The sequence below is a fragment of the Pygocentrus nattereri genome, chromosome 8 (genome assembly GCF_015220715.1).
Source record: "Pygocentrus nattereri isolate fPygNat1 chromosome 8, fPygNat1.pri, whole genome shotgun sequence".
NCBI classification, from domain to species: Eukaryota; Metazoa; Chordata; class Actinopteri; order Characiformes; family Serrasalmidae; genus Pygocentrus; species Pygocentrus nattereri.
The window spans coordinates 3,642,501-3,657,522 of record NC_051218.1 but is presented as its reverse complement, the minus strand read 5'-3'; the positions used below and the strand labels follow the sequence as shown (position 1 = coordinate 3,657,522).

The 15,022-nt window shown below is 40.6% G+C and overlaps 1 protein-coding gene across 3 annotated transcripts in view; it reads right to left on the bottom strand.

Annotated features, from left to right (window-relative positions):
• Window positions 1-15,022, bottom strand: part of ckap5 (cytoskeleton associated protein 5) — a 45,651-nt gene that overhangs the window by 28,154 nt on the left and 2,475 nt on the right. For 2 of the 3 annotated variants that reach the window (XM_037540560.1, XM_037540561.1), the window contains exons 2-11: window positions 13,822-13,911; window positions 12,863-13,056; window positions 5,703-5,909; window positions 5,072-5,243; window positions 3,307-3,439; window positions 2,875-2,978; window positions 2,623-2,736; window positions 1,817-1,921; window positions 1,546-1,635; window positions 573-737 (exon numbers count right to left, since the gene is read on the bottom strand). In XM_037540560.1, coding sequence (XP_037396457.1) covers window positions 573-737; window positions 1,546-1,635; window positions 1,817-1,921; window positions 2,623-2,736; window positions 2,875-2,978; window positions 3,307-3,439; window positions 5,072-5,243; window positions 5,703-5,909; window positions 12,863-13,056; window positions 13,822-13,878 — 1,341 coding nt within the window. In that variant the 5' untranslated portion in view covers window positions 13,879-13,911. Of the gene's footprint in view, window positions 1-572; window positions 738-1,545; window positions 1,636-1,816; window positions 1,922-2,622; window positions 2,737-2,874; window positions 2,979-3,306; window positions 3,440-5,071; window positions 5,244-5,702; window positions 5,910-12,862; window positions 13,057-13,821; window positions 13,912-15,022 lie in introns of those variants that run through there. The other variant, XM_037540562.1, reaches the window with a different exon arrangement.

The following is a 15,022-nucleotide window of genomic DNA, read 5'->3' as shown; positions in this document are numbered from 1 at the left end:
TTTATATGGTTTAAAGAAACTACAGAAAGTTTCGACCCAGAGTTCGTTTTTTGTGACAATGTCTTTTCCAATCCTTCGGTTGAAACTGAAACAGCCAACTTACACCAGCCTCTTTCTGCATAAAAAAATAGATATAGCCCTTCACATATTAAAAAAAACGTTAAAAAAAAAAAAAAAAGACCTGCTTAACATACAGGAATCACAATCAAAGCAACACAAATAAATCTCACAACACATCTCTGCTATTATGTTATAGCTCATCTGATGTTATTAGCAGCAGCTTGCGCTGCCATAGCGATGAGCATCTATCAAGAGTGAACTGCTAAAACATGCAGATTAAGATCAAGGTTAGAAACATTGGCCTCATAGCTCCAGTTTTGAACTAAGGAAGTAAATTTTGGACTCCAATCATGTCTTGGTTGATTTACTACATCTGGGGTTAAAAAAAAAAAAAAAATAAATAAATAAATAAATAATATTCCTTACAATGTAGCTGCAAAGGAAACAAAGTTCAGAAAAAAAGGACTTCAAACTGAAGTTTAAACATGTAAACAGTGTGAGGTGTTGGGCACCTTGAGGAAGGCGGCACAGAGGGGCTTCAGGACGCTTTTTGGCAGAGTGGCGGGAGTGCAGTGTCGAAAGCTTCGGGCCAGGAACAGCGAGGCCTGCTGTTTGATCGACGGGTTTTTGTTATCCATCACAGCCAACACGTCCTCGCTGATGTTCTGAAGTGTTGTCTGTAAGCAATATAAACCAGTTCCACATTGTTATAGTCACAAGTTCTCTCCCCACACCCTCCTAACTGCCTCCAACAGGTGGCACTATGCTTTAAAGGAGGAATCCACCCATTTTTTTTTTTAAAGTTTGCATAAATAATGTAGAGTTCTGCTCCAGAAAAGCTTGGAGAATCAGAAACGTTCAGTTGTGATGATAGAAACCAAACATTATTAACGTTATTTCAAGTGGTTACACATGCGCTATCTGGAGTCTTTTTTTTTTAAATCACAGTTTTAAAACATGGAGTTATTATTAATTTAACAGCAAGTTAAATAAAAGTACCCAAAGAAAATTTATTTGTAGGTTCTCTGGTGGTTTTGGATAATAATTAAAGTGGCTACATGTGTGTTGAAGATATCATGACCCCTGGTTCCCATCAGCACCACTGTAAAGAATTCTGAGTCTGTCAGTTTATCTACAATGAATTATTTCACAACAAACCACTCCGAATTACTTCATTTACCCCATAACCACTAAATTATGCATTCTTTTTTTTTAACCAGCAGAATTCCCTTTAAGACCTGTATTTTACAGCACTTGGACTTGAAAGAAAAAGCAGCTTGATAAAACTTGTTGGTTTGTTAAAGTTGGGCCAAAAGTGGACATTTTTAGAACTAAACAAAAAGTTTCTCTTTCCTGCTGTGTAGTATTTACAATGCTTAGAGCAGAGTTATTAAGTTTCTCTCAGCTTATAATGAACAAAGTACTGAAAAGCAGTTTCTGAACTGGTGTTTTTAGTTATTAAATCAGATTGATAGGTTTACTCACAGTAAGGAAGACGGCATCAATGGCCTCCTGCAAGGCCTGGACCACCTGAGGTTTCTTTTCCTTAAACTTCTCAAGAACGGTTGGCACCACCTTTGAAAACAAAGTTAGCATGTTGGACTTCAGCCGGGACCTTGGCTCTAAATATGGAAGTGCTGTAAGTGTCAAACCAGTAAGTCATTTAAAAGAACAGGGCAGCCATAAATTCACAAATTCACTGATGACCACGCCCACATCCGGTGGAACAGTTTCATCTGGACTTGTCTCAACTTACATGGCCCGCATATGTTCCAAACTTCTTTCGCAGTCCTGCTGCCAGTCCAGCTAGGCATTTGGCTGCCAAGGTCACCAGCATTACGTTGGCATCTTTGCCAACAACCTGCATAATGAAAGACATGATATTGTCAGAGCTCAATTGATCCGAGGAACTCCACTTCCCAAAACTGACCCGTCCATTTACATTTCTCACATTTGGCAGACGCTCTTATCCAGAACGACTTAGAATTTGGTAGGTGAAGGCAGTGTTAGGAGTCTTGCCCAAGGACTCTTATTGGTATAGTGTAGTGTGCAGGGGATTGAACCCCAGTCCACAGTGTGGAAGACAGGTGTTACCCACTACACTATACAACCAGTCCAAAGCTGAATAAGCTTTACAAAACATGTACCGAACGAGACACCTAGTGAGGAAGTGTCAGCTTTATATAGAGCTGGTACATGATGTAGATTTTCCAGATTAAAATGCAAAGCTACTAAGTTACACTGTATTGTTGCAGTCGATTGAAACTAGAAATGTGGAGGAAAATTAAAAATTTGCCAACAAACCCGATTAGAATTTTATTACCCAATAAAACATCGTCTTTCTAAAACAGTGTGAGGCTTTACATGCACACAAAAACATTGTTAAAATCATTAACACACATTCAATTCTGTTATTCTGACAAAAACTAAATATGCCATAATTCCCCCATTTCTCAAATATTTTGCCAACTTTCAATAACAGTTACTAAGAAATAATGAATTTGCCGGCGGAGCACAGGCAGGTCAACAGCAGATCAACTGCATCCAGCAGAGGCCCGTTACCTTTTTGAGCGCTCGGACCAAGTCCCCATAGTCTCCACTCTCCAGCTTGGGGTTTTTTGAGAGTGTTTCTATTGCTTCCAAAGCTTCTTTCCTTTCCTGCCATTTCTTTGCTTCCTACGGTGGAACAGAGAGAAACAGGCAGTCCATTTAAAAACAAACAAACAAACAAACAAAGAGCTGTAAACACAGCTTATTCATTTTGGATGAGAAATATATCCACAGGTTGTCTGAGAAATGTGAGACCAGACTTACAATTTTTTCATAGAAATCTTTTGGGATTTTTGAAAGAATCTCAACAGCTTCCAGCAGCTCATAGGGATCAACATGTGTATCAGCTTCTCCATCATCATCATCACCTGGAAGAACATGGTGAGAGTTTAATTCAGATGATTCGGCGAGACAAAAAATGTGGGATCAACTTTTTTTCTTTAACCATACATCTGTATTTTATTGGATAGTGAGAATACTTTATTGAGGGAAATACCTACAGAAAAACTCCTCAGTAACTGGGCAGAATGCTCAAATAGTAAAGCCATTTGTGATTGGTTAGAAGGCTCATTTACATATCAGTACTGCAATGGTCAAAAATCACGGTAATCAACAAGCTATATTGTGCAGCTGTTGAACATAATGATTAAAAAGTTTAACAGCTATGAAATTAGTAATAGAGAGAAGCAGTCTTACCATCGCCCTCGTCGCCCCCAGTCGCCTGCTGCTGCTCGAACTTAGCCTTCAGGTCCTGCTGTGAACGCAGGAAGCGGCTTTGTTTTGGGGCACCCGCAGGCAGCTTCACCCACTCCTCCTCAAGCTCCTTCAGCTGTGGACATGAACACAATACAAACAAATACCTCAAACACCTCGTTACCTTACTTTTGCCAAGTCTCACAATCACCTCGTTTCTCAAGACTAAAAATTCACCTCATTTTTTTATGGCCAAAAATTTCGCTCTGAAAATTAAGACAGAATTTCTCACAATTTCAGACAAATTTCTCTATTTATTTCAGTATCTGTCATTAAAGTTATGAATCACTGCACTGAACTGTTAGTGTGTGCAAACAGGACAATCTTCTAGAAATTACACGCCGATGTAACTTGGTTTAGTTTCTATTAAACAAACAATCTCTTATTTGAATAGTAGAAATTTTTGAGTATAGATGAAGGCACAACAGACAATCAGTTCTGCTACAGTCATATGCAAAAGTTTGGGCGACCCTGGTCAAACATGCCCAGTGAGCTCTCAGTAAATGAGGTGTTAATTTACTTTCACTTGGACAGTCTACAAAACCTGTAATTCGATTGAGGGGGCGGTCAAACTTTTGCATTTAAGGGCAGACAGACCTACTGAGTAATTAAGCGCACAGAAAATTGTATATTATATTATATTATATTATATTATATTATATTATATTAAATAAATAAATAAATAAATAAATAAATAAATAAATATATATATATATATATATATATATATATATATATATATATATATATATATATATATATATATATATATATATATCACTAACTTAATTTAAATAATTGTAACTGCTTTGTACCTGATGTCTCATATTATGATCACAATCACCGCCACCTTACTATATTCTTAAGTACTTAAATCTGGTGTACATACTGTAAATTCTCTATATCGTCTTAAATTATTAGTAAAGTGTTCATTTTTACATAAATGGCTGCAACTGTAACAACTGCAATTTCCCCCCGGGATCAATAAAGGAATCTGAATCTTATATATTAACAGTGGCGTTCAGGACCACTTTTCAAGAACACAAATACAATATTGAAATATAGGGGAATAAAAAACATCAAGTGAAAGAATTATTTTCTCTCCTAGAGAAAGACTAAAGAATGAGTGTGCAAAATTATAAAATTATAGTGAAGGACTAGGCAGACGACAATGGTTTGAGAGCTACTGAGCCACACGGAGCCAAATCTCTCCCCGGTCAGGTCATTTATGTTTGTCATAATTTGGGCTGGTAATGGGTGGAAAACACATGTTCAGAACATCTTTTAGTTAAGTTCACTTCATATAGATGTTGATGCCTGGCATTACCTATCAGTACCTTTTGCAGTTCACACAAGGATCACATTTTAATATTTCAGTGCATTAATACATAATTCAGCTCCTAAGTGTGCATAGATCAAGGATTTTAAAATGGCTTTGAACACAGCTTAGCCAAACTAGAACTATCCATTTCATAATTGATATTTTTAAGGGGTCGCATCCTTGATTTTCTGCTTAATGATCAACCAGTCAACCATTAACGTCACTGTGTCTGAGCCCTCAGCCTATTTCCACCTGCAGTTATTTCTCTTTCTAGTGATGGTCTTCTGTTGTTCCTGTAAGCTGAAGTCCAGGTATGTGCATTTTTCTTAGTCATTCACAGGTAGATCAAAGGGCCGAGTGCCGGAAAGGTGGAAGCTCTTATCTCACCTGCACAGAGTTGATGTTTTGCAGAGGAGTTCGCAAAGCATCACGAATCCACTTATAGATCTCTACTGCTAGCAATTTGGCCTCGTCTCGCACGGCCTTTTCTCGAGACTCAAACAGCTTTGGCAACACTTTGACTACTGGCTTCAGGGTTATGATCTTGGAACCAAACTCACTGTAAATATATTAAAAAAAAGAAGAAAAAAAAAAAACACAAAACAGATGAATTCATACTTTTATAGTTTCACAGTTTCAACAGCACCTGATTTAATTTAATGAATGTCTTATTTGATAAACTAGGCATTGGATGGAAACTACAAATGCTGGGCTTCCTTGAGGAGAGCTTTGGAAATGGTTTATAAAAAAGTACAGTTAATCTGTATGGATTCTAATATTATTCACCATAACGGTATCCTGCCTCGATAAACAGCTGTACATGTTCTCTCCGCTGACTTTTGCACAGGACTTCACACAAGCATGATTGTAAATATATCAAACTTGTATGACAACCTAGCAAGTGCACACAGGCAGCTTTGATTTTAGTGAATCCGCTGTTGTTCTAAGTGGTTTGAGTTCACACAGACATCTTTCACTATTATCATATAAAGTGGATGAATAGAGCAGTCAAACTCACCTGAGCGCCTTCCTTAGTGTTTCAATGCAGGCCACTACAATCTTGGGGTTCTTGTTATCCAGTCCTTTGATGAGCTCATCCTGGACAATCTCCGCTTTCTCTATCTCTATGTACATGAGGCAGATATCTGTTCCGAGCTCTTTGGCTCGCGCTTTGGGCTGGTTGAAGACTTTACTCACTACACCCGACACCACCTCTCCTGTTGTCCTGTAAGACAAGAATGCCACTGAATTACTCAGCATCAAAGCTCAATGCTCTGGAAACAGGCTGATAGAACTAGTTGGTTAATCAATTCAGGCGACAGCTCAGTACGGATACCGGCGTGGCAAGGTGTGGGAACAAGATAATTAAGTTGTATCCACAATTTGGGTGGTGCAGGATTGAGATTTTAATGCATGATCTCATTCCCCTGTTAATAAGACATGGCCACACATTATTATTTTTTTGTTTATATGCAGGATGTCACTAGCAGGGCTCTGTCACAGACAGACAGACAGACAGACAGACAGACAGACAGACAGACAGACAGACAGAAAGAAAGAAGGAGAGAAAGAAAGAAAGAAAGAAAGAAAGAAAGAAAGAAAGAAAGAAAGAAAGAAAGAAAGAAAGAAAGAAAGAAAGAAAGAAAGAAAGAAAGAAAGAAAGAAAGAAAGAAAGAAAGAAAGAAAGAAGGAAGGAAAGAAGGAAAGAAGGAAGGAAAGAAAGAAGGAAGGAAAGAAAGAAGGAAGGAAAGAAAGAAGGAAGGAAAGAAAGAAGGAAGGAAAGAAGGAAGGAAAGAAGGAAGGAAGGAAAGAAGGAAGGAAGGAAAGAAAGAAGGAAGGAAAGAAAGAAGGAAGGAAGGAAAGAAAGAAGGAAGGAAAGAAGGAAGGAAGGAAAGAAGGAAAGAAGGAAAGAAGGAAGGAAGGAAAGAAGGAAGGAAAGAAAGAAGGAAGGAAAGAAGGAAGGAAAGAAGGAAAGAAGGAAAGAAGGAAGGAAAGAAGGAAAGAAGGAAAGAAAGAAGGAAGGAAAGAAAGAAGGAAGGAAAGAAGGAAGGAAAGAAGGAAAGAAGGAAAGAAGGAAAGAAGGAAAGAAGGAAGGAAAGAAGGAAGGAAGGAAGGAAGGAAGGAAGGAAGGAAGGAAAGAAGGAAGGAAGGAAAGAAGGAAGGAAGGAAAGAAGGAAGGAAGGAAAGAAAGAAGGAAGGAAAGAAGGAAAGAAGGAAGGAAAGAAGGAAGGAAAGAAGGAAGGAAAGAAGGAAAGAAGGAAGGAAGGAAAGAAGGAAGGAAGGAAAGAAGGAAGGAAGGAAAGAAAGAAGGAAGGAAAGAAAGAAGGAAGGAAAGAAGGAAAGAAGGAAAGAAGGAAGGAAGGAAAGAAAGAAGGAAGGAAAGAAGGAAAGAAGGAAAGAAGGAAGGAAAGAAGGAAAGAAGGAAGGAAAGAAAGAAGGAAGGAAAGAAAGAAGGAAGGAAAGAAGGAAGGAAAGAAGGAAGGAAAGAAGGAAAGAAGGAAGGAAAGAAGGAAAGAAAGAAGGAAGGAAAGAAGGAAAGAAGGAAGGAAAGAAGGAAAGAAAGAAGGAAGGAAGGAAGGAAGGAAGGAAGGAAGGAAGGAAAGAAGGAAAGAAGGAAGGAAAGAAGGAAGGAAAGAAAGAAGGAAGGAAAGAAGGAAGGAAAGAAGGAAGGAAAGAAGGAAAGAAGGAAGGAAAGAAGGAAAGAAAGAAGGAAAGAAAGAAGGAAGGAAGGAAGGAAGGAAGGAAGGAAGGAAGGAAGGAAGGAAGGAAGGAAGGAAGGAAGGAAGGAAAGAAAGAAAGAATTCTTATACTACAAGGCCCAAATGCATTTCACCCCTTGCCCCTGCCACCGCATTCACGTCTAGGGTTAGGGCATCCAGATGTTTGTTGAGATAGAGGGGTAGGGCGAAGTGTTGGGGCTACATACCCAATTACCCACTACTATAAGGCTCTACAAGGAGTCTCCTCACTGCAGACATGGATCTGGTCTCCTAACTACCACTGTGATGACACTTTCAGTGTAATATTGATGCAACTCCAAAGTTAGTTACGTCTATAATCTGTGCTTTAGTTTAGCTCATAGCGCTCAGTGCCTGCTGTCATGTAAATGCAACAATTCGCGATAGCTGCATCCCTACAACAAACCACATATGAGCAGCAAGACACCAGAACACATTAAGCCCAGATTCAACCGGCTGTGTCTGATCCACTCGTACCAACGCAACATGCACACAGCACCACTACGTCAGTGTTACTGCAGTGCTGAGAATGATCCACCACCCAAATAGTACCTGCTCTGAGAGTCCATGGGGGTCCTGACCACTGAAGAACAGGGTAACAGAGTATCAGAGAAACAGATGGACTACAGTCTGTAACTGTAGAACTACAAAGTGCACCTACACTCACCAGCCACTTTATTAGGTACACCTTGCTAGTAAAAGGTTGGACCCCCTTTTTGCCTTCAGAACTGCCTTAATACTTCGTGACACACTTTCAACAAGGTGTTGGAAACGTTCCTTAGAGATTCTGGTTGGTTATTTGAGTTACTGTTGCCCATCATCTCAAATCAGTCTGCCCATTCTCCTCTGACCTCTCACATCAACAAGGCATTTACGTCCACACAACTGACCGGATATTTCCTCTTTTTCGGACCGTTCTCTGTAAACCCTAGAGATGGTTGTGCGTGAAAATCCCAGTAGATCAGCAGTTTCTGAAATACTCAGACCAGCCCGTCTGGCACCAACAACCACGCCACGTTCAAAGTCCCTTAAATCCCCTTTCTTCCCCGTTCTGATGCTCGGTCTGCACTTCAGCAAGTCGTCTTGACCACCTCTACACGCCTAAATGCAGTGAGCTGCGGCCGTGTGATTGGCTGATTAGCTATTTGTGTTAACAAGCAATTGAACAGTACCAGGTGAGTGTGTATCCATGGTTTTCTTCTATTCTCAACGGCAGTTGCCATGACGTCACAAGAGTTCCTCTAGAATGGGCTAAACGTCCGTGTAATGCTTCTAACTGAGAGTAATGACGATACGATCGAACTGTCTCAAAAGCACAGGAACATTATGTGCTGTCTGATGGTGTCACAACAGCTCTCGAAAGCTCAATCGATGTTGGAAAATGAACGCTACATCCACAAAGGCAAGCACAGTTCAGAAAGCAAGTGTCCGAGCAAGATGAGGCCAAAAGAGCCTGGCTATATAATTCATTGCACTGAATATATTAAAAAAGTGAAATATTCATGTTTACTCCTTCCATTTTGTGATAAAACAATTAATGCATAAGAGAGGAACAAAGGCAATGAAGAATGCACAGCTGATGCTATTTTAGTCAGCCTATGAAATACTTTGGTACTGCAGTGCTAAACTAATAAACCGTTACGGCAACTGTGGCACCATAACCAGTTAGAGCAACCACACCTTAGCCAGCTATGCATCCTAGTTTCATTTAAAACTCCTAATCTACCTTCCACAAAACGTGGACATGGCTACAAGATCTGCCTGGACCAGAGATGCAAGACCATCCTGCTGTCTCTACTACACCATTGTTCTGAACCTTAACCCATGCTGAGTAGTTAGGTTTCCTGACGGACTGGCCTGGCTGCACCTCAGCCACGCGAACTGCTCACAACTGTAACACAGGACCCTTGCAGTTTTATCGCTGTGTAGAGAATCATAAGCTTCTGTGCTTCTAGAATTTCTCAGCTCCTCGTCGCCTAAATCTTCAGAAAAACCAAGGCAGGTGATAATGTCAACATGTGATATCTAGCCAGAGTTTAACATCGTCAACCCAGACTTGGGAGGAGTTCAGCGAACGACGAACAGACTTACAGCTACTCAATTTAATAACTGGCTAATGATAAACCTCTTTATCCTTGAAGCTGATTCACATGCTATCAGTTGTCAACAACAAATGCATGCCAGCAGTCGTGCCCATTCTCGTTCCAAAGATGCGCAATGGTAAACGTTGTAGTGTAGGAAAACCATGGATAGTAAGTGGACCTGAAGGACTGAAGGACTGAAGGACGACCGACTGCTGAGCCCTCCTGCTACCCACTTCAGACCAGCTGCCCACACCCCAGCTACCACCACCTGCCTTGGACGAGCTGCCCACCCTACACTGATGTTCTCATAGACTCCCAGCTATTCCTAATACCAATTACTGCTATTAATATTAGTAGTATAATCACTTGTAGGTAGTTTGACCAGAGGAGGACGGGTCCCCCCTGGTGAGCCTGGTTCCTCCCAAGGTTTCTTCCTCAGTTCTGAGAGAGTTTTTCCTTGCCACTGTTGCCCCTGGCTTGCCCACCGGGGGGTGGTTGTACATTCTTACACTCCTGTTAAAACTGTCTGTAAAAAGCGCTATACAAATAAATTTGATTTGATCTGACATGATATAAACAAGGAGGTGGTCATAATGTTATGCCTGATCAGTGCATCTGTATTTATACCGCACGCCTGGCAAAAACAGACCCAACATAAAACATGCGTTATCATCAAGAGCGCTAAACACGAACAAATTAAGCCCAAATTTAACCAACTGGTTTGGCCCTAGAGCAGCCAGCATCACCAAAACACTGCACCACAACAGTGAGTCCCCACCCATCAACTGCACAGTCATACTGATTAAATATTTAATCTAGCTGCTGAATACACCCAAAGTGTCATTGTAATATAACACAGAGCTTTGACTGCTCGGCACAAAAAGCACCAACACAACACGCTGGCTGATGTCACCCAGGGCCAACTCAAACAATCGATGTCCCACAGAGGACCTGATGTAACCAGCGCTGCCTGACCAGGTTCCATCCAGCCCAGCTATACTTAGACGGACAACCACAGCGGCACTGCTCAATAAGCATCTCTGCTTTTGGAAACCGGCGCATGAACAATCAGGCCGACGTTTAGTCTAAACATTTCCATTACAGCCCGGTCCACTACAGCGCAGCGAGCGCTCGCCTTCACACACGGCCGGCCTGATGAGACGAGGTGGACGCTACAGAGCCGATACAAATCGAATGCGAGAGCTGCAACTTTGCTCTTTTCTGAACTTTCTGTCTGCCCCAACATATGATGACTAATGGAGTCTGATGACTGCCTCTCTCTCGCTCTAAATAGCTTCACTTTCATCAGGGATCACATTTCTCCTCTGTTGCTTTTGCACACACACAGGGCTGAACAAAAGGCCTTCATCTGAACAAACCGCTTCTCGCACAAAGAGCAACACAACGTGACGGAATAAATGACAATCTCAAATTAGGCATCAAAACCTTACTAAGGGCCAGGGCTCGGACACAGTGCTCCAGTCCAATCAATCAATCAATAAAAAACCCACAACGACGACAAACTACTAGAAGTGACTGTGGAAGATACAGTGAGCAGGAAAATCCTCCTTGGGTTCTTGTAACAATTCTCTCTTACAAAACATTAAAAAGTTACATTTTAAGAGGATTATCTTGTCTTAGATTGTAAGAATTAACACGTGTGAGACTGCCATAAGGTAAAGAAAGAAAAAAAATGATTTATTCCTTACGTATGTAGTCAAGAAAAAGAAACATTTAAGATTTGTGGATATTTCTCAGTAACGCTAATCCAGCCGGATCTAGTCATCATCAGATGTACACATTAAAGATGTGGGTCAACACTTCTCACGTCAATGCATCCTTAATTAACAATGTAACTGTCTTTTAATCGTTGTACACAACAATTAAAGCACAAGTCTAAAGCGGCCAAATTGGCTGAATAGCTATCCAGATTAAACAGGCACAGATCACCTCAAATAAACAAAACACTACTCACTGCTGCCCTCTAAAGGTTAATGACCTCATTCGGCAGGCCTCATACTGACCATTTGGATATTTTAATTAATTTAACCATGACAACCATAACTATGACACTTGTCTCGCTGTGTGTGAAATGATGTGACTGTGTTGAGCTGCTAGTGAGCAATGAGGAGTGAAGGAGGGGCTCCGAGAACCCCCTGCTGTGAAAACCACTCACACCTCTACAAAGACGGCTGTGCCCCCATCCAAAAAATAAAGCATTTAAAATCACAAAAACTGTGGAAAATAATTATAAATTATAGTCAGGGTAAAGAGCTTAAATAGCAAATCAGGTAACAACTGCAACATCTACTGGTAGGCGCCTTAGATTGTCTTAAGAACAGTTAATAAAATAATAAAAACTAATTAATAACAACCTTTTATGCATCTGAATTTACATGCCTAATTATTCAGTAACTGCATGAAATAAATGTAAATTATTTTTACCACCTCTAATTAACAGAACGTGTGTTTTATGATCACACACACACACACACACACACACACACACACACACACACACACACACACACACACACACACACACACAGCTATATGCTTACAATTTACTGTTGAATGCCAAAAATCTCAGACGCTCTGAATTATTTTATAAAATATATTTTACAGAGCAGGTCACTGAAGAGACACCATCTGAGATCCAGTTTATAGCATAGATTTGTGGAAAAATGGGTGGATTTTCAGTAGAAAAAAAAAAAAAAAAAAAAACTTATTATAAAAATGAATTAATGAATTCTAAAATTACATCATCTATTTGACTGGAAGGAAGAGTTACAGCTCATATACGACACCCACCTTTCGAAGGAAGCTTATGAAACAGTTGTGAAGTAAAGAATATGACGAAGTGCGTTTTGGAACCACCGGTGGTGCCGCGGAGTTAAAAAGGTTAAAGGCCAAGAAATTCAGTCTCACTACCTGTTACACTGCTGTTTAAGGGCTCTCTGTGGTGCCATTTAAAAAAAACAGGAAAAAAAGGGTCCGATGAAAACAAGCTATGCCAGATTTGTAAAACATTCAGCGTGGAGTAGCAGAACACAGAAAACGTGGGTTCATTAGCTCTGCTGGTGTAAACACCACCCGTTATAAGACGTTGGGTGACTTGTTTGTGAAACATCTTGTTAAACTTCAGCGATGCTGCCCGAAGCATCTCAACCCTCAAATTACAGATGAACTGACCAACGTTTAAACAAGCAGCACTTTCGCACGCGTCACTGAAGGATCCGGCGGCCGGAAACCGTTACCATGATTTCAGAAACGTCTGCACAAACAGCCGCACGTACAAGAACCACACATGCAAGGAGTTCCCTCCAAGATCAGAAAGCACATACGAAGGCACTTACTTTCCAGCCACATGTGCGTTCTCAATAAAAACAAGCGCCGCTTCCAATCCTTTCAGCTGAGCCACTGCATTGGAGTCCGTGACAAACTTTTTGATAAGTCCCAGGTATTTGCCCCATTCGGGACTCTTCTCGTCCCCTATCCGCTGGAAAAGCTTCAGCGCTTCTTCATACCCATTCAGTCTGGCCTTCCATACCTTTGGGGGGTAAAAGGGAGAACGATGATTGTGGAGATGAACATTAAACTAAACAAGACATCACGGCTGAGGTAGCTTAAGTGACCCACTTCTTCTCAGCAGCCTGAAAGGCCATTATTGTCCAAATGGATGCTACTTTTAAGGTAAAACGCTGCTATTTTTCAAGGCAGAGGACAACCCCTAAAACCCTGCTGGGTATAGAAACTCTCATAATGTTTCAGAGTCCTGTCGGCCTTCGTTCTGTTAATTCTAGCTTCTGCTGGTAGAGATATTGAAGCAATGACGACAGAATAAGGTTTGTTTGAGTGTTACACAGCCAGCTCAAGCTTATTCTTGCAGCCTATGCTTGTATTTAAATTTTGTCTGCACTGATATCAGTGCAGAGATATTATTCCAGATTGTTTGATAGATAGGATTTTGTGCATTATTCTTCCAGTTATATTGTTTATACCCTTATTCCTATTACAGCCCTGTGCTGCTTGACTGCTACTGGCGGCTAAATTTCCTTCTAGGAATCCTTTGAGGATTAAACTCCTCTCAAACTTACCTAGTTATTGCTGAGCAGTTGACAAGCTAAAACTACAAGTGATATAACACTGCTGTTGCCATTCTGCTGTTTAAGGAAGGAACAGAGATGGAACAGCTGTGGGTAACAGCAACAACAATGAACTGCTGATGTAGAAACAGCCTGCTGATGTAACTGCCAGCCTTATTCAACAAGTCCATGACTTTTTGGCCCAAAGAGCAAAATTTGAAAAGGCTCACCTTATGTTCGCACTTCTGGTCAACGGGCAGTTTCATCCACTCGCTGTCGTCCCCCATGGCGGCTCCTCTGTGTTTGCCTTATCTGTTCAACTGAAAACAGTGAGAGAAATTATAATTACTCTGTGTTGATATATATATATCTACACTACATAAGCCATACGCAAAATCTTAAAAAGGGACCACATGGTGCAAACCGGGCCCATTTTAGGTCACTTTATGATGTCATAACAACACATTTACATACATCACACTCTTCTGTTCTCAGTAGTTTAGCCTCGCCCACTCATGGTGAGGTTATAATCAGCGTTTCAGCTTTGAATGAGGCAAAATACAGGGCAACCCATCAGAATAGACATTTAGATATATCAGTCTAAATAGGACAGCAATAAAAACAGCCCATTTAATTCTAAGGAATACAGAACAGATAAAAAAAAAAAAAAAAAAACGGTCAATTTCATTGCTTTTTACAACAACTAAAAACAACAAACGTTATGAACCAACCCCTGGGAGAAAAAGTATAAAGGCAAGAACAATGCAGAATGTGTAGTCCTATAAAAAAAAAAAAAAAAAAAAAGAAGCACACTGAGGTGTCAAGCAAAGTCCTTATTAAAGCATATTGAGGGTGGGATCAAAGGCAAAACATCTCCAGAAAGACAGACAAGAGATCATTATCAAGAGCCAGTCTTGTTTCTATTCACAATACTCCAATAGCAAAAATACTGTGTCAATACTGTGGCTATTTATTTGTTTATATACGTTTAGCTTTCGGATGCAAGACCTATCCGTTGTTAGTGCTCCGATAAGGCCGCATTATCTCGATAAACTCAGTAGGAAGTAAAATGATGACACTCAGCTCAACAAAAGGCTCCTCGTCCAGGAACAGGCTGACATATCAATAGAAAAATAGACCCTACACAGCTGTGACAGCGGCTCAACTGATCTACAAAACCCTTTGAGAAGAATCCTGTTCAACACTGGCACGCGATGCTGTCAACATCTCTGGGCCATAACAGGCAGCCAGCGATGCTGGGATGAGTGGTTTGCTTAATGTTCCTTAATGCACATCCGCATGAGATGGACATTTCACGTTTCGTATCGATTTCTAAAAAAGGGGAGATCTTGCCCGTGTGGTTTCACTACCATGGACATTGCTTAGGACATAATATGTGAAGTTCTTGACAAACCGAACAGCTTATCGAGC